Source organism: Molothrus ater, chromosome 17 (assembly GCF_012460135.2).
Source record: "Molothrus ater isolate BHLD 08-10-18 breed brown headed cowbird chromosome 17, BPBGC_Mater_1.1, whole genome shotgun sequence".
NCBI classification, from domain to species: Eukaryota; Metazoa; Chordata; class Aves; order Passeriformes; family Icteridae; genus Molothrus; species Molothrus ater.
Window position 1 is genome coordinate 598,750 of NC_050494.2, and position 14,661 is coordinate 613,410.

At 44.5% G+C, this 14,661-nt stretch overlaps 1 protein-coding gene across 5 annotated transcripts in view; it reads left to right on the plus strand.

Moving 5' to 3' along the window:
• The window catches only part of RALGAPB (Ral GTPase activating protein non-catalytic subunit beta), a 64,752-nt gene extending 51,112 nt beyond the window's left edge, over window positions 1-13,640 (plus strand). For all 5 annotated transcript variants that reach the window (XM_036395910.1, XM_036395911.1, XM_036395912.1 and 2 more), the window contains 7 exons: window positions 169-334; window positions 3,116-3,238; window positions 3,943-4,079; window positions 4,864-4,972; window positions 7,374-7,452; window positions 7,862-8,010; window positions 9,625-13,640. In XM_036395910.1, coding sequence (XP_036251803.1) covers window positions 169-334; window positions 3,116-3,238; window positions 3,943-4,079; window positions 4,864-4,972; window positions 7,374-7,452; window positions 7,862-8,010; window positions 9,625-9,818 — 957 coding nt within the window. In that variant the 3' untranslated portion in view covers window positions 9,819-13,640. The remainder of the gene's footprint in view (window positions 1-168; window positions 335-3,115; window positions 3,239-3,942; window positions 4,080-4,863; window positions 4,973-7,373; window positions 7,453-7,861; window positions 8,011-9,624) is intronic.
• Window positions 13,641-14,661: the final 1,021 nt, after the last annotated feature.

Below are 14,661 nucleotides of genomic sequence, written 5' to 3' on the forward strand. Positions count from 1 at the left end.
GCTGAGGAGCAGGGAATAATGTCCATGTAGAAAGTCTGGGGTTCCAGGCTTGTTCTGTAGCTATATTTGGGCCAAACCAAGTTGGTGACAAAAAATTAATTAAAAAGCTGGGGAGGAAGAGACTTGTTTCCTGCTTCTGTCCTAACATGGTGCTGCTGGTGGTTTCAGATCCTGAAGAACATGGAGTCTTCCAGAATTGTTCAGCCTCACTTCCTGGAGTTCTTGCTGTCTCTTGGCTGGTCTGTTGATGTTGGGAAGCACCCTGGGTGGACTGGTCATGTCTCAACAAGCTGGTCAATCAACAGCTGCAGTGATGAAGAGGGACATGAACAAGGTAAGACACAGTAAATGTCCTTTGTAGTAAATTAAAATGTTTAGGCTCCTTTATAAGACAATTTTTTTGCTCCTGTGTACCTATCTGAACACTGGCACTTTTTTTTTTTGGTGGTTGGTGTCTTTTTGGTGGGGTTTTTTTGGTTTTTTGTTTGTTTTTTTGTTGGTTTTTGTTGTTGTTGTTGTTGTTTTTTGTTTTGTTTTTTGTTTTTCTTTGATTTTGAGGTTTTTGTTTTGGAGGTTTTTGTTTGGTTGGTTTTTTTGATTAATGATGTTTGCTAGAAAGAAACATGTAAATATTAAATGAAGCTTCAAGTCAGAGTCAGCAAAACTAATGTCTGTATGTTGTTGGGAGGAAGTATGGGAGGAAGTAGCCTCAGCAAAAAAAATACCTCTGGGCTATATTTTTTAAGATTTGAAGAGTCTTTAATCTATTATTCCAAACCAGTATTCAGGTGAAATCTGTTGCAGATTGTTCTGTGTATTGGCAAATAGGCTTGAAATACAGTGTGATTTTTTTTTTTAATTTTTTTTTTTTTTAGTGTTCTCTAAGTAGATTAAAATGAAATATTGACTCAAGCTGCTGTTTATAGGTCCTGGAGGTGTTGGAACCCCCTCATGGCTCTCTGTTTTGCTTCATTTGCTCTGCTTTTTTCCACTAGAGCAGCTCCTACCCTGAGCTTGACATACACCACCCTCTCCCCATTCTGTCACCCAAAATGATCCTTAGGAATGTGAGCTGCTATCCCAGGATGGGAAATTGGGGGTTGGGGAAGCTTCTCCCTTGGACAACTTGGTCAGATCCTCTGGGAATTGGTAGTATCTGTGCTGGTTTCAGTGTCACTGCTCCAAGGCCCAGACCTGTTCTGGTTGATCTCCAGAGCCACAGCCTCAGGTTGGCCACCCAAAGCCAGTGGCAAGGCTGGTGCAGCTTGTTCACCATCCTTGACCTGATATTGGCATCAGGTGTGACACAATTACAGCTGCAAGTGCTTAAGTAGCACTTGCTCTGCTGTCCATTCACTGTGTCTTAGGAGTGCCCTTCACCTGTATCTGCAGCCAGCTGGAGGCTTCTCCCTTAAGTTATGGAATAAAAGTACAAACCACAGAAGGCTGGAAGTGTTCAGGAGAGCTTAGAGTACAGAGGCATTGCTTTTTCTGAGCAAGTCAGGATGGATTATAGAATGGCCAGGTCTGGATTTAATTTTGCTTTAAGGACAGGGTCAGGCTGTACTTTCTCAGAGGCAGAGCCCTATGACCTCCCTGTGTCAGAACAACTGCAGAAGGCAGGTCCCTGAATTAGCAAGAGACCTGGTTTGATGTGGACTTTTCAGCTCGAATTTTTTCAGCCATTTGAATGAAAACACAGACCACTAAATAACTGAATTAATTCAACCAGCTCAGGGAAGAAGGAAACAGAAAATGCATTCAGAAATGGAAGGGAGGAAGGGCAGGTTACTTCTAATCTGGTTCTGCTGGCAGATGGGCTGCAGCACGGGTCCAATGAGAAGCAGCTGAGGGAGCTGGGAGGGCTCAGCCTGGAGAAAAGGAAGCTCAGGAGAGACCTTCTTGCTTTCTACACCTCTGTGAAAAGCACTGTAGCCAGGTCAGGGTCAGTATCCCAGGTAATGAATGACACAATGAGAGGAAATAGCCTCAGTGCAGGTTTAAATTGGCTGTTAGGGACAATTTCTTTATGGAAGGGGTAGTCAGGCATTAGCACAGGCTGCCCAGGATAGTGGTGGAGTCACCATCCCTGGAGGGATTTAAAAGCTGTGCAGATGTGGGACTTGGGGACATGGGTTAGTGGTGAGTTGGGCAGTGCTGAGCTAGCAGTTGGACTCAATGATCTCCAACCTCAATGATCCTGTGAGTCTAAAATAGCTTCTGGTGAGATGTGGTTAAAATAATTTCATGGGAATGTTTCCCTGCAACACCCCCAAAACCAAAGAAATTCCTAAAGAGATGGTTCAAGTTGTGGTGCTGCTCCTTGGGAGCCTGTGCACTGGAGATGTGGGAATCTTTTCCTCATGCTGAAGAATGGCTTGGAGTCTCTGGCCACTTCTCTGTCAGTATGCTGAATTTCACTGCTCCAGTGGCTTTGCTGAGACAGCTATCCCAGGAACCCTTCTGTAAACTGGATCAGAGAAACAATTCATTTTAAAGTCCTTGCTAGTCTTTCTGGAGGGGACATGGGGAAGGAAAAGGGGAGAGGGAAGTTATTTCTCTGCTCTGACGGCCTGTATTGGACAGTTGTGGTGAGGGAATCAATGGGGACTGAAAATGAGGACCTTTCTTGCATTGATTGGTAACAGATCATTTTCTAACTCTGCTTGACAGAGAAAAGACTGAGGAGAGCCTGTAGAAACTGGCTTGGAATTCTAGAATAGTATCAGACTGAAGTGATAAATGTTAAGAATCCTTTGGAAATTGAATGACTAAGTGCATGATGTTGCTGGACGGAACACTCAGAAATAGGTAGTAGATGTATTCTTGTGGCAGATGTGCTTACTAGAGTACTAGGAAATAAAGAATCCAGTACCTTGGAAATGTGTTCAAAATGAAGCCATTCCCAACCCAAAATGCCTTTTCCTTCAAGATAGTAAAAATATTTATCTGAGAAAGGTTGTTAGCCATGAGATTTGACTCCTTTCATTTTAAAATGAGATTTGCATGATTTCTTCTCATTGATTGCACCTTGTATTTCAAGGTCATTTCTGATGCAGAGTGTTAAGAAGTAGAGTTTCCTTCTGGCTGAACTTTCCTTTTCTGTCCATTTCAGATGATCTAATTATCTCAGAAGATGTTGGGGCAAGTATCTTCAATGGGCAGAAGAAGGTGCTGTATTATGCAGATGCCCTGACAGAAATCGCCTTTGTTGTCCCATCACCAGTGGAATCCCTGAGTAAGATCTGTCTGTACATGCTCTATACAAAAATGAAACCAACAGGTTTTTTTGTTTGAAAACTCTTTCAGAAGCAAAACCTAAATCAATTAAGTAGCATGTTTAGCAAGATCCTTGTCAGAAAGGTGTGGACGTTTAAATTACAGCATTCTAATCCTTAAACTCCTTCCAGATGTGGCATCTGCTCTGTACCTTTCTCTGAACCTTAGTAGATGTCCAGGCATGCACAGCAGTTTTGTTGTTGCCTGGGTGCTTTAGGTTGGACATGTGGTTCGCCATTAACTGCTGATGCCTATTTTTTTTTTCCTTTCCTGTCAGTGATGTGCTCCTGCAGCACATACAGGAGTGTTTGTACCACTGCTAAGTAGAAAAGCAGCAGCTTTCATGGCATTCTTGGCATGCTAAAAGTTGCCTGGAATAAAATATGGTGTAGCCATAGGAGACTATTCTATAGGAAATTGCTGGGATGTGTGTAAGCCCATAGGGAGTGCTTTATTGGCAGTCTGTTTCTGGAATAACAGACAGTTATCTCCTAACTTATCTTCCTGCTTATGAGGACTATATTGACTTGAACATACATTTATGCATGTCTAGTTGCAAAAGCCTTACATTTTTTAGTATCAAAACCTTATATATGATGGCAGCTTAATTTTTTTGGTGGAAGAATAGACAAAACCCATCTTTTTTTTTCTTCTGACTTACAGCTGATTCACTGGAAAGCAGTGTTTCTGACCAAGAAAGTGACTCCAACATGGATCTGCTGCCAGGAATATTGAAGCAGCAGCCTCTGACACTTGAACTCTTCCCCAATCATACAGACAATCTTAATCCCTCCCAGCGGGTAAGGCAAAACTTGCATTAAAAAATGGTGCTCTTTTCTTTTTTTTTTTTTTTCTTTCAAGAAGCATGCTTGGCAATGCTCAGAATTTTTGATCGTCTACGATTTGGTTTCCTGGTGTGTAGAGCTACTTGTTTCTTGTCATTAATCTTTGATATCTGCTTTGGTCCTGCCTCTACAGTAGCAGATAGCAAGATTACATTACTTAAATATAACACTTAGACATGCTAAGTGGTAATACTGTGCATCCTGAAATCTTGAAATCTTGAAATGCAGGGAAGAGCATATGCAGTATTTACAGAGTAATTCATCCTTGCATCCGTGCTTGGAAATTGGGGATGGATAGATATGAATACTTTTCTTACCTACCCAGTTACAGTGTCAGTTGTGTCTGAAGTACTAGAAGTTGCTTTTCTACACTAACAAGCAGAAAACCATGATCTGTTGTATCTGTAAGTGAAAGACTTATTACTGCTGATTACTTGTTTAGAATTCACTTCCAAATGTGTATTTAGTTATTCATTTAAGGTCTTCAAGAACATTAAGAAAAACGTCTAACTGATTCAAGGTTGATTATATATATATATTAGTTTATACTGAATACTAGTAGCTTGGTGACCCAGATTGCAGTGAGTAGTTCCAGCAGAGCTGCCCCTGCTCAATAGCTGGCAGAGGTTGTACCTGGCTGAGATATGAATGACTGAGGAGCAGCTGGGAAATACTTGTTAGCTGCATTATTGGATTCATGATGTTTGCAAATGCTACTCTTCCCTTATGTTCGAAACAGCTCAGTCCAACTTCTAGATCCAAGAGGATGCCTCAGGGCCGAACCATTCCACCAATGGGACCTGAAACCAAAGTGTATGTGGTCTGGGTGGAACGTTATGATGATATAGGTATGTACAGCTTCTGACTGTTCACTAAAGTAACAACAGGGCAGGAACCAGAGGAAAAAGAGGAAAAACCTTTTTTTTTTTTTTAATTAAATAAAATGCTAGATCATGGAACCACAGACTGGTTTGAATTGGAGGGGACCTTAAAGCTCATCTAGTCCCAACCCCCTTCCATGTGCAGGGACACCTTCCACTAAACCAGGTTGCTCCAAGCTCCATCCATCCTGAACCCTTCCAGGGATGGGGCAGCCACAGCTTCTCTGGGCAACCTATGCCAGGCCCTCACCACCCTCACAATCAAAATAAGTCCTTATTAATGTCTATAACAACACTAAGATTCTGAATCAGTTCTTTAGTATTTGAATTGTGATCCATAAGGGTGTATCTGAGTCAGTGGCATGTGGAGGTCTGAAGTTTCCTTTAGCACTGCAGTACTTGTTAAATGCTGGAATGAACCTTCTTAAGCTCAGCACCCAAGGCAGGTGTGTTCCTCTGCTTTTGAGTCCTCCTTGGCTGTTGTCTCCTATGGGTGGATCTCGTTTTCTTCCTTTAAAAAATGGCTTCTGACACCTGCTGCTTCTGTGCTGGAGGGATCATCATCCTCCTTGGTGTGATTGCACCTTTGGAACTCCATATTCTCGTCAGGGGAGGACTTGTTTGTTCTGCACTCAGGGTGCCTGCTCCATGCTCCCTTTCTGCTGTGTTGCTCAGGCAAGCTCTGGCTCCTTTTGCAATTTTCTTAGTTTGATGTTTCCTCTCTGCCTTACGTTACTGCTGCTCTGGGAGAGACCCAGCTTTGCTTATCCTGTTACAGCCATGGCATGGCCATGGTGAGCAGCGTTGAGGAATTCTTTGTCCCCAGGAGTTTCTTGTGTACTTGTTCTAAGCCATGGCCTGGCCTCAGTGTTATGTGAGAGTCTCTGTGCACTGGCCTAGCCCACCAGTGTCTGCAAGACTGGCCAGGAACTGCTGTTTTATTCTGTCTTTGATTTCTAATCCTGGTTCCCAGTCTGGCAGTAAGGGTGGACCTTAATTAAGGCCTTAGCTCCTTCCAGACTAAGGGTATGGGAGCAGCAATCAATAGGAAGCTTCCTGTTAAGTGTAGATGGAAATTCTCAGGAAGACCACCTTGTCCGTAGCATGTCCCTCAGAGCCTTACTGAGATCAGGAAGCAAACAGCTAGTTCTGCATCATCATTTCTTTGTCCAGACATTGGCCCAGAGTGTGTTCCAAGCTGGTGTCCCTGACCCACTTCCTTCTTGGGTGGCAGTTGACCCCCTTCACTGCTGGGGCACCAGCTGTGCTACACAGGCGCAACTGCTTGACTGTTTCTTTCAGCAGCCATAGGAATCTCCCAGAGTTCTGGGCCTGAAGCTGAAGAAATGAGTTTGTGAGCCTCAGTAAGCCTGGCAGTTGGATGGAGGGGAGGGCAGCTCTTGGAAATGACTCCTAGCCCAGAGGCTCTGCCATATGCTCCTTATGCTCTTGGCTTTCGCCTTATGCTTCTGGTACATCTTGGAGTCTGGACACTGAAAAGCTGTCACTTTGTAGTCAAGGTTATCACCCTGGGTCCCACTGCCCGCCCTCCCTCTTGCTCCATCTCAGAGTGTGTCCATGGCTTGCCATGATCTCCCTCTGCTTGCTCCAGCTGTTGTGTGCACTTAGCATCCCAGCTAAGTGCACACAACACTTTGTGGCCTCATCTGGATTTGGGCCTTAGGCTCCTTCTGCTGGAAGCACTCTCCTGCTGCCTGAACTGTACTTTTGTGAGTAACTCTCAACATCTCTTAAGCCCTGAACAAGGTGTTGGGAAGTGCCAAATCCCCTTAAGGGACTCAAGTTCTTACTTTTTTCTCATTCATGTTCATCATCCAGTCTTTGTTACCAATTGCATGGCAGCAGAGTTGTAGATTATGGTAGAGATCCACAGAGCTTGGATTTGAGGAAGTCTATCATGTTTGTGGGATCAGGGCTCAAGGGAACCGTAGGTGTGAGTGGTTGGCATTGTTCAATGCTCCTTGCGGTATTCTGGAGGCTGATCACTTGTGAATGGGTGAAGATGCAGAGAACAATAATTGGAAAGATCTTTTTGTGGTTGAAGTAGCTCATCTCCTTCCTGCTTTCATGGTTCCTCTAGAGATTTTTACCTTTGGGTTGAGAGAATTTGAGGTTCGGGACCTCATCTCTTGAGTGCAGATGGCTGAGGTGTGTGTCCCCTCCATGAATGCTGGAACTGGAAGCCAAAGATGCTAGCTGTGCAAAGAACACTAGTGGTATAAATGCTTGAGGACTGCATGGTTTTGACTGATGATAAATAATTTTTCCTTGTACACAAAAAAAAAAAAAAAAAAATCATCCAAAACTGTATTAGATAAACTTTATTTGGTGCATCCTGTTCTTACAGAAAACTTCCCCCTCCCTGATCTGGTATCTGAGACTAGCACTGGTGTGGAAACCACAGCCAATAGTAGCACTTCCCTGAGGTAAGGCCATTCTTATTTTCATTATTTTTACTGGTTTCTCAGTGGACTGGTTTTTGGTTGAAAAAGTGAAAGACTTCTTCATATCACTGCAGATAAAATATAAATTAAAGAATAGAAAATGTGCAGTATTATCTGAGTCTGTGATGAGCCTCCCTGCTGACTAGCTCCCTTGTGAAGTGGTTAATGCTGCATACACACTGTACCCTGACTGCAGGGCTCTCCAGTCCTGTGGGGACAGAGATCATAGGCATGGCAGAGCTGACAGAGCCCTTCTGAGGGTTCAGAACATGCCCCAGGATCCTGCTGCCTTAGCCATGAGGCATTTTAAAACTTTCTTTTAACACTTAAAGGAGTCATTAATTGAAACAGTGCTTTAAAACTGATTCAACAATTGTGTTTTTCCCTTAAGATCTACCATTCCTGAGAAGGAAGTTCCTGTGATCTTCATCCATCCTCTAAATACTGGCTTATTCAGGATAAAACTACAAGGAGCAACTGGGAAATTCAACATGGTTATCCCGCTGGTGGATGGAATGATAGTCAGTAGGAGAGCTCTTGGTAAGCTAAAGGGTTTTAGGAATGTTCATGTTTTTGGCTTTTTTAATAATAATGATATATCTGCAAAGTACGTGGTCTGGAATCTTTCTTTGGAAAAAGTGTTAGGCATTGCTGAACAAATGAAAGCCATGCTTTTTGCAGCGGCAGTGGGAGCAGCAACAGCAGAGGGAGCAGGTGGGCAGCACTTGGCTGCCAGAATAGCAGGAAAGAGTGTTGGAAGTAGGAACAGACCTGTTTAAATAGGAGACATCCAAAATGTGACCCTGCTATTTAGCACAGAGAACCAAGGTGCACTAGAGGGTGCTATGGAATTTGTTACTTTGCTGGCATGCTGTGTGTTCCTTCTGGTTTAGAAGCCAGACAGGGATTAAAACCACAGAATTGAGGATTTTCTTGTGTTCAGTAAAAATGCCATGCAGGTGTGTGTTAACAGGTTCCATGTGTGCCCTCTGCCTTTTCCTCTGTTCCTGGATAGATTCATGGACCTGTCCTGGTATTGGTGCTATTTAGCTTCAGTAACTGGAAGTTCCACCCAGCGAGAGCAGTACACAGGACAGAGTAAAATGAAGTAATGAACATTAGGATACCTGTACATACCTGCTGTTGGAGGTGACTTTCAGATTCTGGGGCTGGTATGCTTAATTCAGTGATTGGCAAATTGAAGCCAGACCTGGCCCCTTAAATAGCATTTATGAATTCAGCTGAAGACAGTGGCTTTTACTGAAAAACTATCAGGTATGTTTTCCTAGAGTTGGGCTTGTTTTTCTGCTGCATCAGGACTGTTAATATAATGAAATTTTTCTCATCTCTAAGTTCAGCAGGTGTAGTTTGAGTGCAGTGAGGTCCTCTACATGTTTCTGTCTTTAAGAAGGAGCTTGTGAAACAGCAAGGGGGATAAGGGATACTTGCTTCCTTAGAAGCATAGAAATTTCCTTTCAGAATAAAATAAGATAAAGCTAGCTGCCAGCTTTTGAGTGCTACTACTTTGATTCCCTGCCTCCTCCTCCATCTGCATCCAGCAGTGTGAGTTACAGAGGGGTGACAAAAGTGACAAGGCAGTGGGGGGAAGAGAAACTTGTTTGCAGCCACAACCCATCAGGTCTTTCCTCATCTCCTTTCCAAGGGGAAGGCTCTGCAATTCCTACTGGAAAAAGGTACTGACAGGTACTTTTTTCATTCTCAGGGCTCCCCTGGAATTACCTGGTATGACCTCAGGGCCCACCTAAGGTCCAGATGTGCAGCGTAGCTGGGGCTGTGGTACTGTGACTCTTGTATTGGCTGCCCTGGGTTTGTGCTCTTGTCCCGAGGGTGCTTCTTCCAGGCAGCTGCTTGGCTCTTGGCAAAGCTGAGGATACTGCTCCTTCTCCTCTGGTTAGTTAAGGGTACCACTGAGTGAGTCCCTTTCTTCCTTCTTTACTGTGAAGGTCATTAGAAGCCTGGGGACCATGGCTGTCTGTTATCATTTGTTCATGGAGTTAAGTTCTTGACTTGGTGGTGCTGAACATCTTCCCTGGCTTTAGATGGGACAGAACCCAAAATTGTCTTTGCCTGGGAGGCCAGAAGAGGCATGCAGGACTGAATTTAAACTTGATTCAAATGTTGTTTCTTTTTCAGGTTTTCTAGTGAGACAGACAGTAATAAATATTTGTCGGAGAAAGAGGCTGGAAAGTGACTCATACAACCCCCCCCACGTCCGCCGAAAACAGAAAATAGCAGATATTGTCAATAAATACCGGAACAGGCAGCTGGAGCCAGAGTTTTATACCTCACTTTTCCAGGAGGTTGGGCTCAAGAACTGCAACCCCTAGGTCATTATCCTTCCAGGACAATTAGATAAGAGGTTGGTGGCTACACGAATGAAAACAGTTAAATAGCAACACAAATTTTCTCAGCCCTCCGGAATTCAGGAAATCATGTTCTAGCACAAGTCAGCAGATACCACGTGGGAGGAATGAGAAATGAATCCGAAACATTGCAGTTGGGATATTGAATTGATTCACCTACCCTCAGAAGATTACTGAATTCTAGTCTTCCTGGATGCTAGCAAAATAATCTCTTCACCCAGTCATCCTTTCCCAACTAATTAGGAACTGTAGGTGTCTTGCTCTGAGGGGAAAACAATCAAAGTAAAGCCATCTCTGCATATGAGGATGGACATAAGAATACAAACCAACCTGCCATTAGATGCCTTGCTACACCCACGTGTCCAAGGGCAAGAGAGCAGGATCTTTCCTTGGAGGAGGAGTCTGTTCCAGAGCATTAACTTCCCCTGTAAGAACTTCAAAGACATTTTGAGTCCCCCTTCAGTGCTCCACAGAAGATCCTTCACTGAGTGTAACCCATCTGTGTACCAGAAGCCAGAGGAGGAAGATGGCTTGGAAGAAGCAGGCCCTGAAAGCCAAAGCCCAGATGCTGTATGTGGCCACTCCCACCAGGGCTCCAAGTGAGTCCATCTGCATACGAGACAACCACCATCACCTGAAATTAACTGACTTTCCAAAAAGAGTTATTATTCGATAGAGCTTTTGATTCTATAAAAGCGAGGTTATGACTTTCAGGTCTGTTGCAAAATGTCACATTTAATTTCAGTAGCTTGATTTTTATTTTTCAATTCCTTTTTAATGCAACTACTTAATTTATTTTCAAGTATCTGTATCACCTCCTCACTATTTCCATAAAAAGCATAAACATCACTTGCCTTCCTTCCATTCGGTTGAAATCTGAGATTTTGGGGCTGCCTCCTCCCTGTTATTTATAGCATGAGCAGTTTTTGCAGCTTCTACAACACTTTTGAGAAGCTCCTGTTAAACAGACTAAACAACTCAAAAAGAAAATTCACGAATTCATCTTTTCCCTATTAATTCCAATGCCATGAAAGCCCCTTTGGAGTTAAAATTCACATTGTTTTGAATCTCCAGTATGTTCTCATGTTCGGCAGCGTTGCTTCCCTTCCACCTAGGTCAGGAGTTTTCAGCCTGTGGCATTGATGTGTTCAGGACTCAAAGGATGTGCTGGGAAAAGATGTTTACAGCGATGGTTGGGATCTCAGGGGTGTGGTGGGTGCAGGCAGCCCTGGGAGCACCTCTGGATCCTGGCACATCCCAGCTGGTGTTGCTGCAGTGCATTGTGGCTGACACTCCTGGGGAAGTGCAGCATGACAGCAGCAGGATCCTGATGCTTCCAGCACCAGGTAATGGAAGAGGATGAGTGAGCAGGAATTTGGGGAGCTCTTCACATTATTTTCAAAGTGGTTTTAATAACAGTGCTATGCATTGCAGTAATACTTGTCAGGCATTAAATTTTGGTATTTCAGATCTACTTTTTGCAACAGTTCTGACCTGAAGCAGTCTTAATTGTTTCATTACAGCTTATCTGCCAAGGACAGACCTCACTCCTGGCTTTCCTTGTGGTTTTTCACAAAGAGTTCATGGAAACAGGCCCCTAAAAATACATGTGAAAGGACTTTGAGGTGGTCAGCCAAGGTGATGTGTGCTTGTTGCAAGGAACAAGTGCACTGTCTTCTCAATTCAGGAGCTCTGGAATTTGATCCAGATGAAAAAAAGTGAAAAAATGAAACCACCCAAAGAAAACCCCTGTATCAGGATGTGTGCTAGCTGGCCCATACCTGTGTGCTGCCCAGGTGGCACGTGGCAGAAGGAGCTCCAGGTCAGTGTTTGGGCGTGTTGGCCAAGCTGTGCAGGGAACTTGGACAGCCTCATTCCTCTGCCAAACTCTTGCCAGGAGCAATTGAATGCACGGACGCTAAATTTACCCACACTGTGTATGTATCTATGAGAGCTAATTAATGGCCAAACACACTTGAGCCCACTGGTTTAAAAGGCATGAGCAGTGCATGTGTAACCAATAAACATCCTGAGCAACCCCTGTGTCTGCACACTGATAGTGTAAAAGCAACCCCACCTACCATGGCTGAGTGTTACAGCCCTGGCAGATGCAGCGCAGCTGCCAGGTAGTCGGGAGCAGTCACAAATGCAGATGGGCCTTGGGGCAAACCCTGAGTGGTTTCTGATAGGGATAGTCAAGTAGACTGCCTGAAGATTTACTTTCTTTAAAAAGACCTGTGCTTGGCTGAAGGGTTGTCTTGGGTCTATTTCCATGTTCACCTAAAGACACCCATGGGAGCAGTAACAGCTGTGAGAGCCATATGACTTGGCAGGAGTCTGGAAAGAAGGGAACTTGGGCACATTGTGGCCACTCCCAGTGCCAGGGGATGGATGTCTCATGTATCAGTTGAGTTGTAGAGCCAGCTGGTGAGCGGGTTACAGGTGGTGTGACATGGCTGTACGTGGTGGGATTGGCTCTCTGGAAAGTTGAGCCTTCAGGAAAATCACAGTTCAGTATAAAAATGTGATGCAAAACTGTGCTGCCAGCCCTCATGGTTTGGGTGCTGGTCACAGCAGTGGGCACCCTGGGCAGACTGTGCCAGTGCAGGGGTGCCTGCAGGGACTGTTACTCCTTCCCCAGGATGTGTGGAGGTCTCAGGCTTCATAACTGAGACAAAATGCACCCCACCAGTCTGGGAATTATATCCATCCCCTCTCAAAAGTCTGACCAAATTCCAATGGCTTTAGCTGGTCCAGGGTACTGTCTTGAGAGCTTTTCCTGTGAAGGGTCAGAGCAAATGAGGTTTATTTCCATGATGACTTGCAAGAGTTATCCAAGAATTGAGATTTTTTTTTTTTTTTATATCACAAACTGCTGCGTAGAATTCCTGACTTGATGCTTGAGTGGCTTGGGTCAGCATCCCTGTCCATCAGAGGGGATGAGGGCTGACACCACCCCCCACCCCTCGACCTGCAAGTGTTCCACAGTAATTAACCTGGGGGTGCTTTTCATCCAGCCTTTCAGTTTGAGTCCATAATTCTGTTTAAACAGAGCAGGAAGTGACCACTGTCACATTGTTAAAGACAGTGTTGAATTTACATTTTAGTACCTTAATAGAGACTTTTAAAGAAAAGCCATTCTTTTAAAGGTACTTCTAGGAAGGCATTAGAACCTTACAGCAAGCAGGAGAGGGGGAGGACAGTGCCTGTGGAAATTGGTGCATCTCTGGGTAGCAGTGTGCAAGGCTGGAGGGAGGAGCAGCCCTGGCTGCCCCAGGCCATACCTGCTGGATGCTCCGTAGGTCACAGTGTTTCTTTTCACAAGGTTCTGCATGCCCAGGAAGAGGAGAAAACTAAATTTCAGCCTCACAGACAAATTTGATACATTTTCCTGATTGTGTAATTGAGTGATACCTTTGAAGGCAAACACAGCCCTTTTCCCCATGGATTTAGCAGGAGCAATTAGAAGTGAGAATGCCAGATATCATGTGCTTCAATCATAGACAATTTGTATGAATTCCTATATGTTGCCAAGACATGAACGTTCTGTTCTTACTGTATTTTTCTGTAAATATTCCTGGCGCTAAGTTGTAAAGTAAAGGTAAAATGTAAATATGAAGATGTGAACTATGTTCCGTTGTCTCTAGTACCTTATCTCTTATTTGTTTAGGGAAGGCACACAAAGGCTTGTTTGTATTTATGCCAATTCTTTGTCCAGAAGAAACACATCAAATATTGAATGTAACACAATTAGTCCAATAAATTTTAAAGATTCTTATCTAGTAACTTTGCACTGGTCAATTTTTAGTATTTTCCAAAACCTTGGTTGAAATTCTCCAATGGAGATGTTTCCCAGGACAACAGGAGATAGAGCGTGTGCAGTTCTACACACCTCAGTAGCTCTGGGAACAGTGAGGCTCATTGGTAAGAAAATCATGTTGCATTTCAATAGTCTGGGGAGTGAACACATTAAAGTGGCTTTTGAAGGGAGCCTGATGCTCCTGCCAGTGTTCTCCAGTCACTCCATGTGCTGCTTCCCATCTTAGTGTGGACACCCACCTGGACAGGGAGGAGCCGTGTGCTTCAGGTGCAGAGTCCTGTGAGGGTGAGGGTTCTGCTGTCTGGGCAGAGAGGGGAGAAAGGAGAGAACTCCTCAGCTTTGGATTTGGAGAGGAGCTGTGCAGCGCTGGGGCCTGTGTCCCACGAGGGTGATGCACCCAGCGAGCCCTGGGGAACTGGGTGGATTAGAGAGAGGGTTTGCTGGTGCCATCCAGCCAGATCCCCATGGACCATCTCTGAGCTCCTTAAGGAGGGGATGAGTTCCCAGTGTGGGTCAGGGCTGCAGGACTTAAGTGTGTTGGTCTTTGCTGCTGCAGTGCAGGGGCTGTTTCTCTGGCAGGGGCCCTGTGCTGGGAAATCCTCCCTGGGATTTCACCTTTGCAGCAGCTCTGGTGCTTTGCCCAAGCTGCCCAACCTGAGGACTAGAACAAAAACACTGAAGTGACTGTCCATAAACCTCAAGCTGGGATATATGAACATTTGTTTTCCTGTTGGCTTCATCTTCAGTAACTTCAGCTGGTGCCGTCCACCCAAGCTCCTCACCACAATACTTCAGGGAAGGTGTGATGGGTTCAGAGAGAACCCTTTGGAGGTACTCTCCCAAATTTGCCCTAAACCAGGATAGAAGGTTAAGGCAGGTCCCACAGTGATCTCTGAAGAATCACAAACGTGAGTGATAAACAGTTGAGTATCTTCCTCTGCAGTCCCAAATTGCAGGGCCAGGCACAGGAAGGGCATTCTGGGGCTG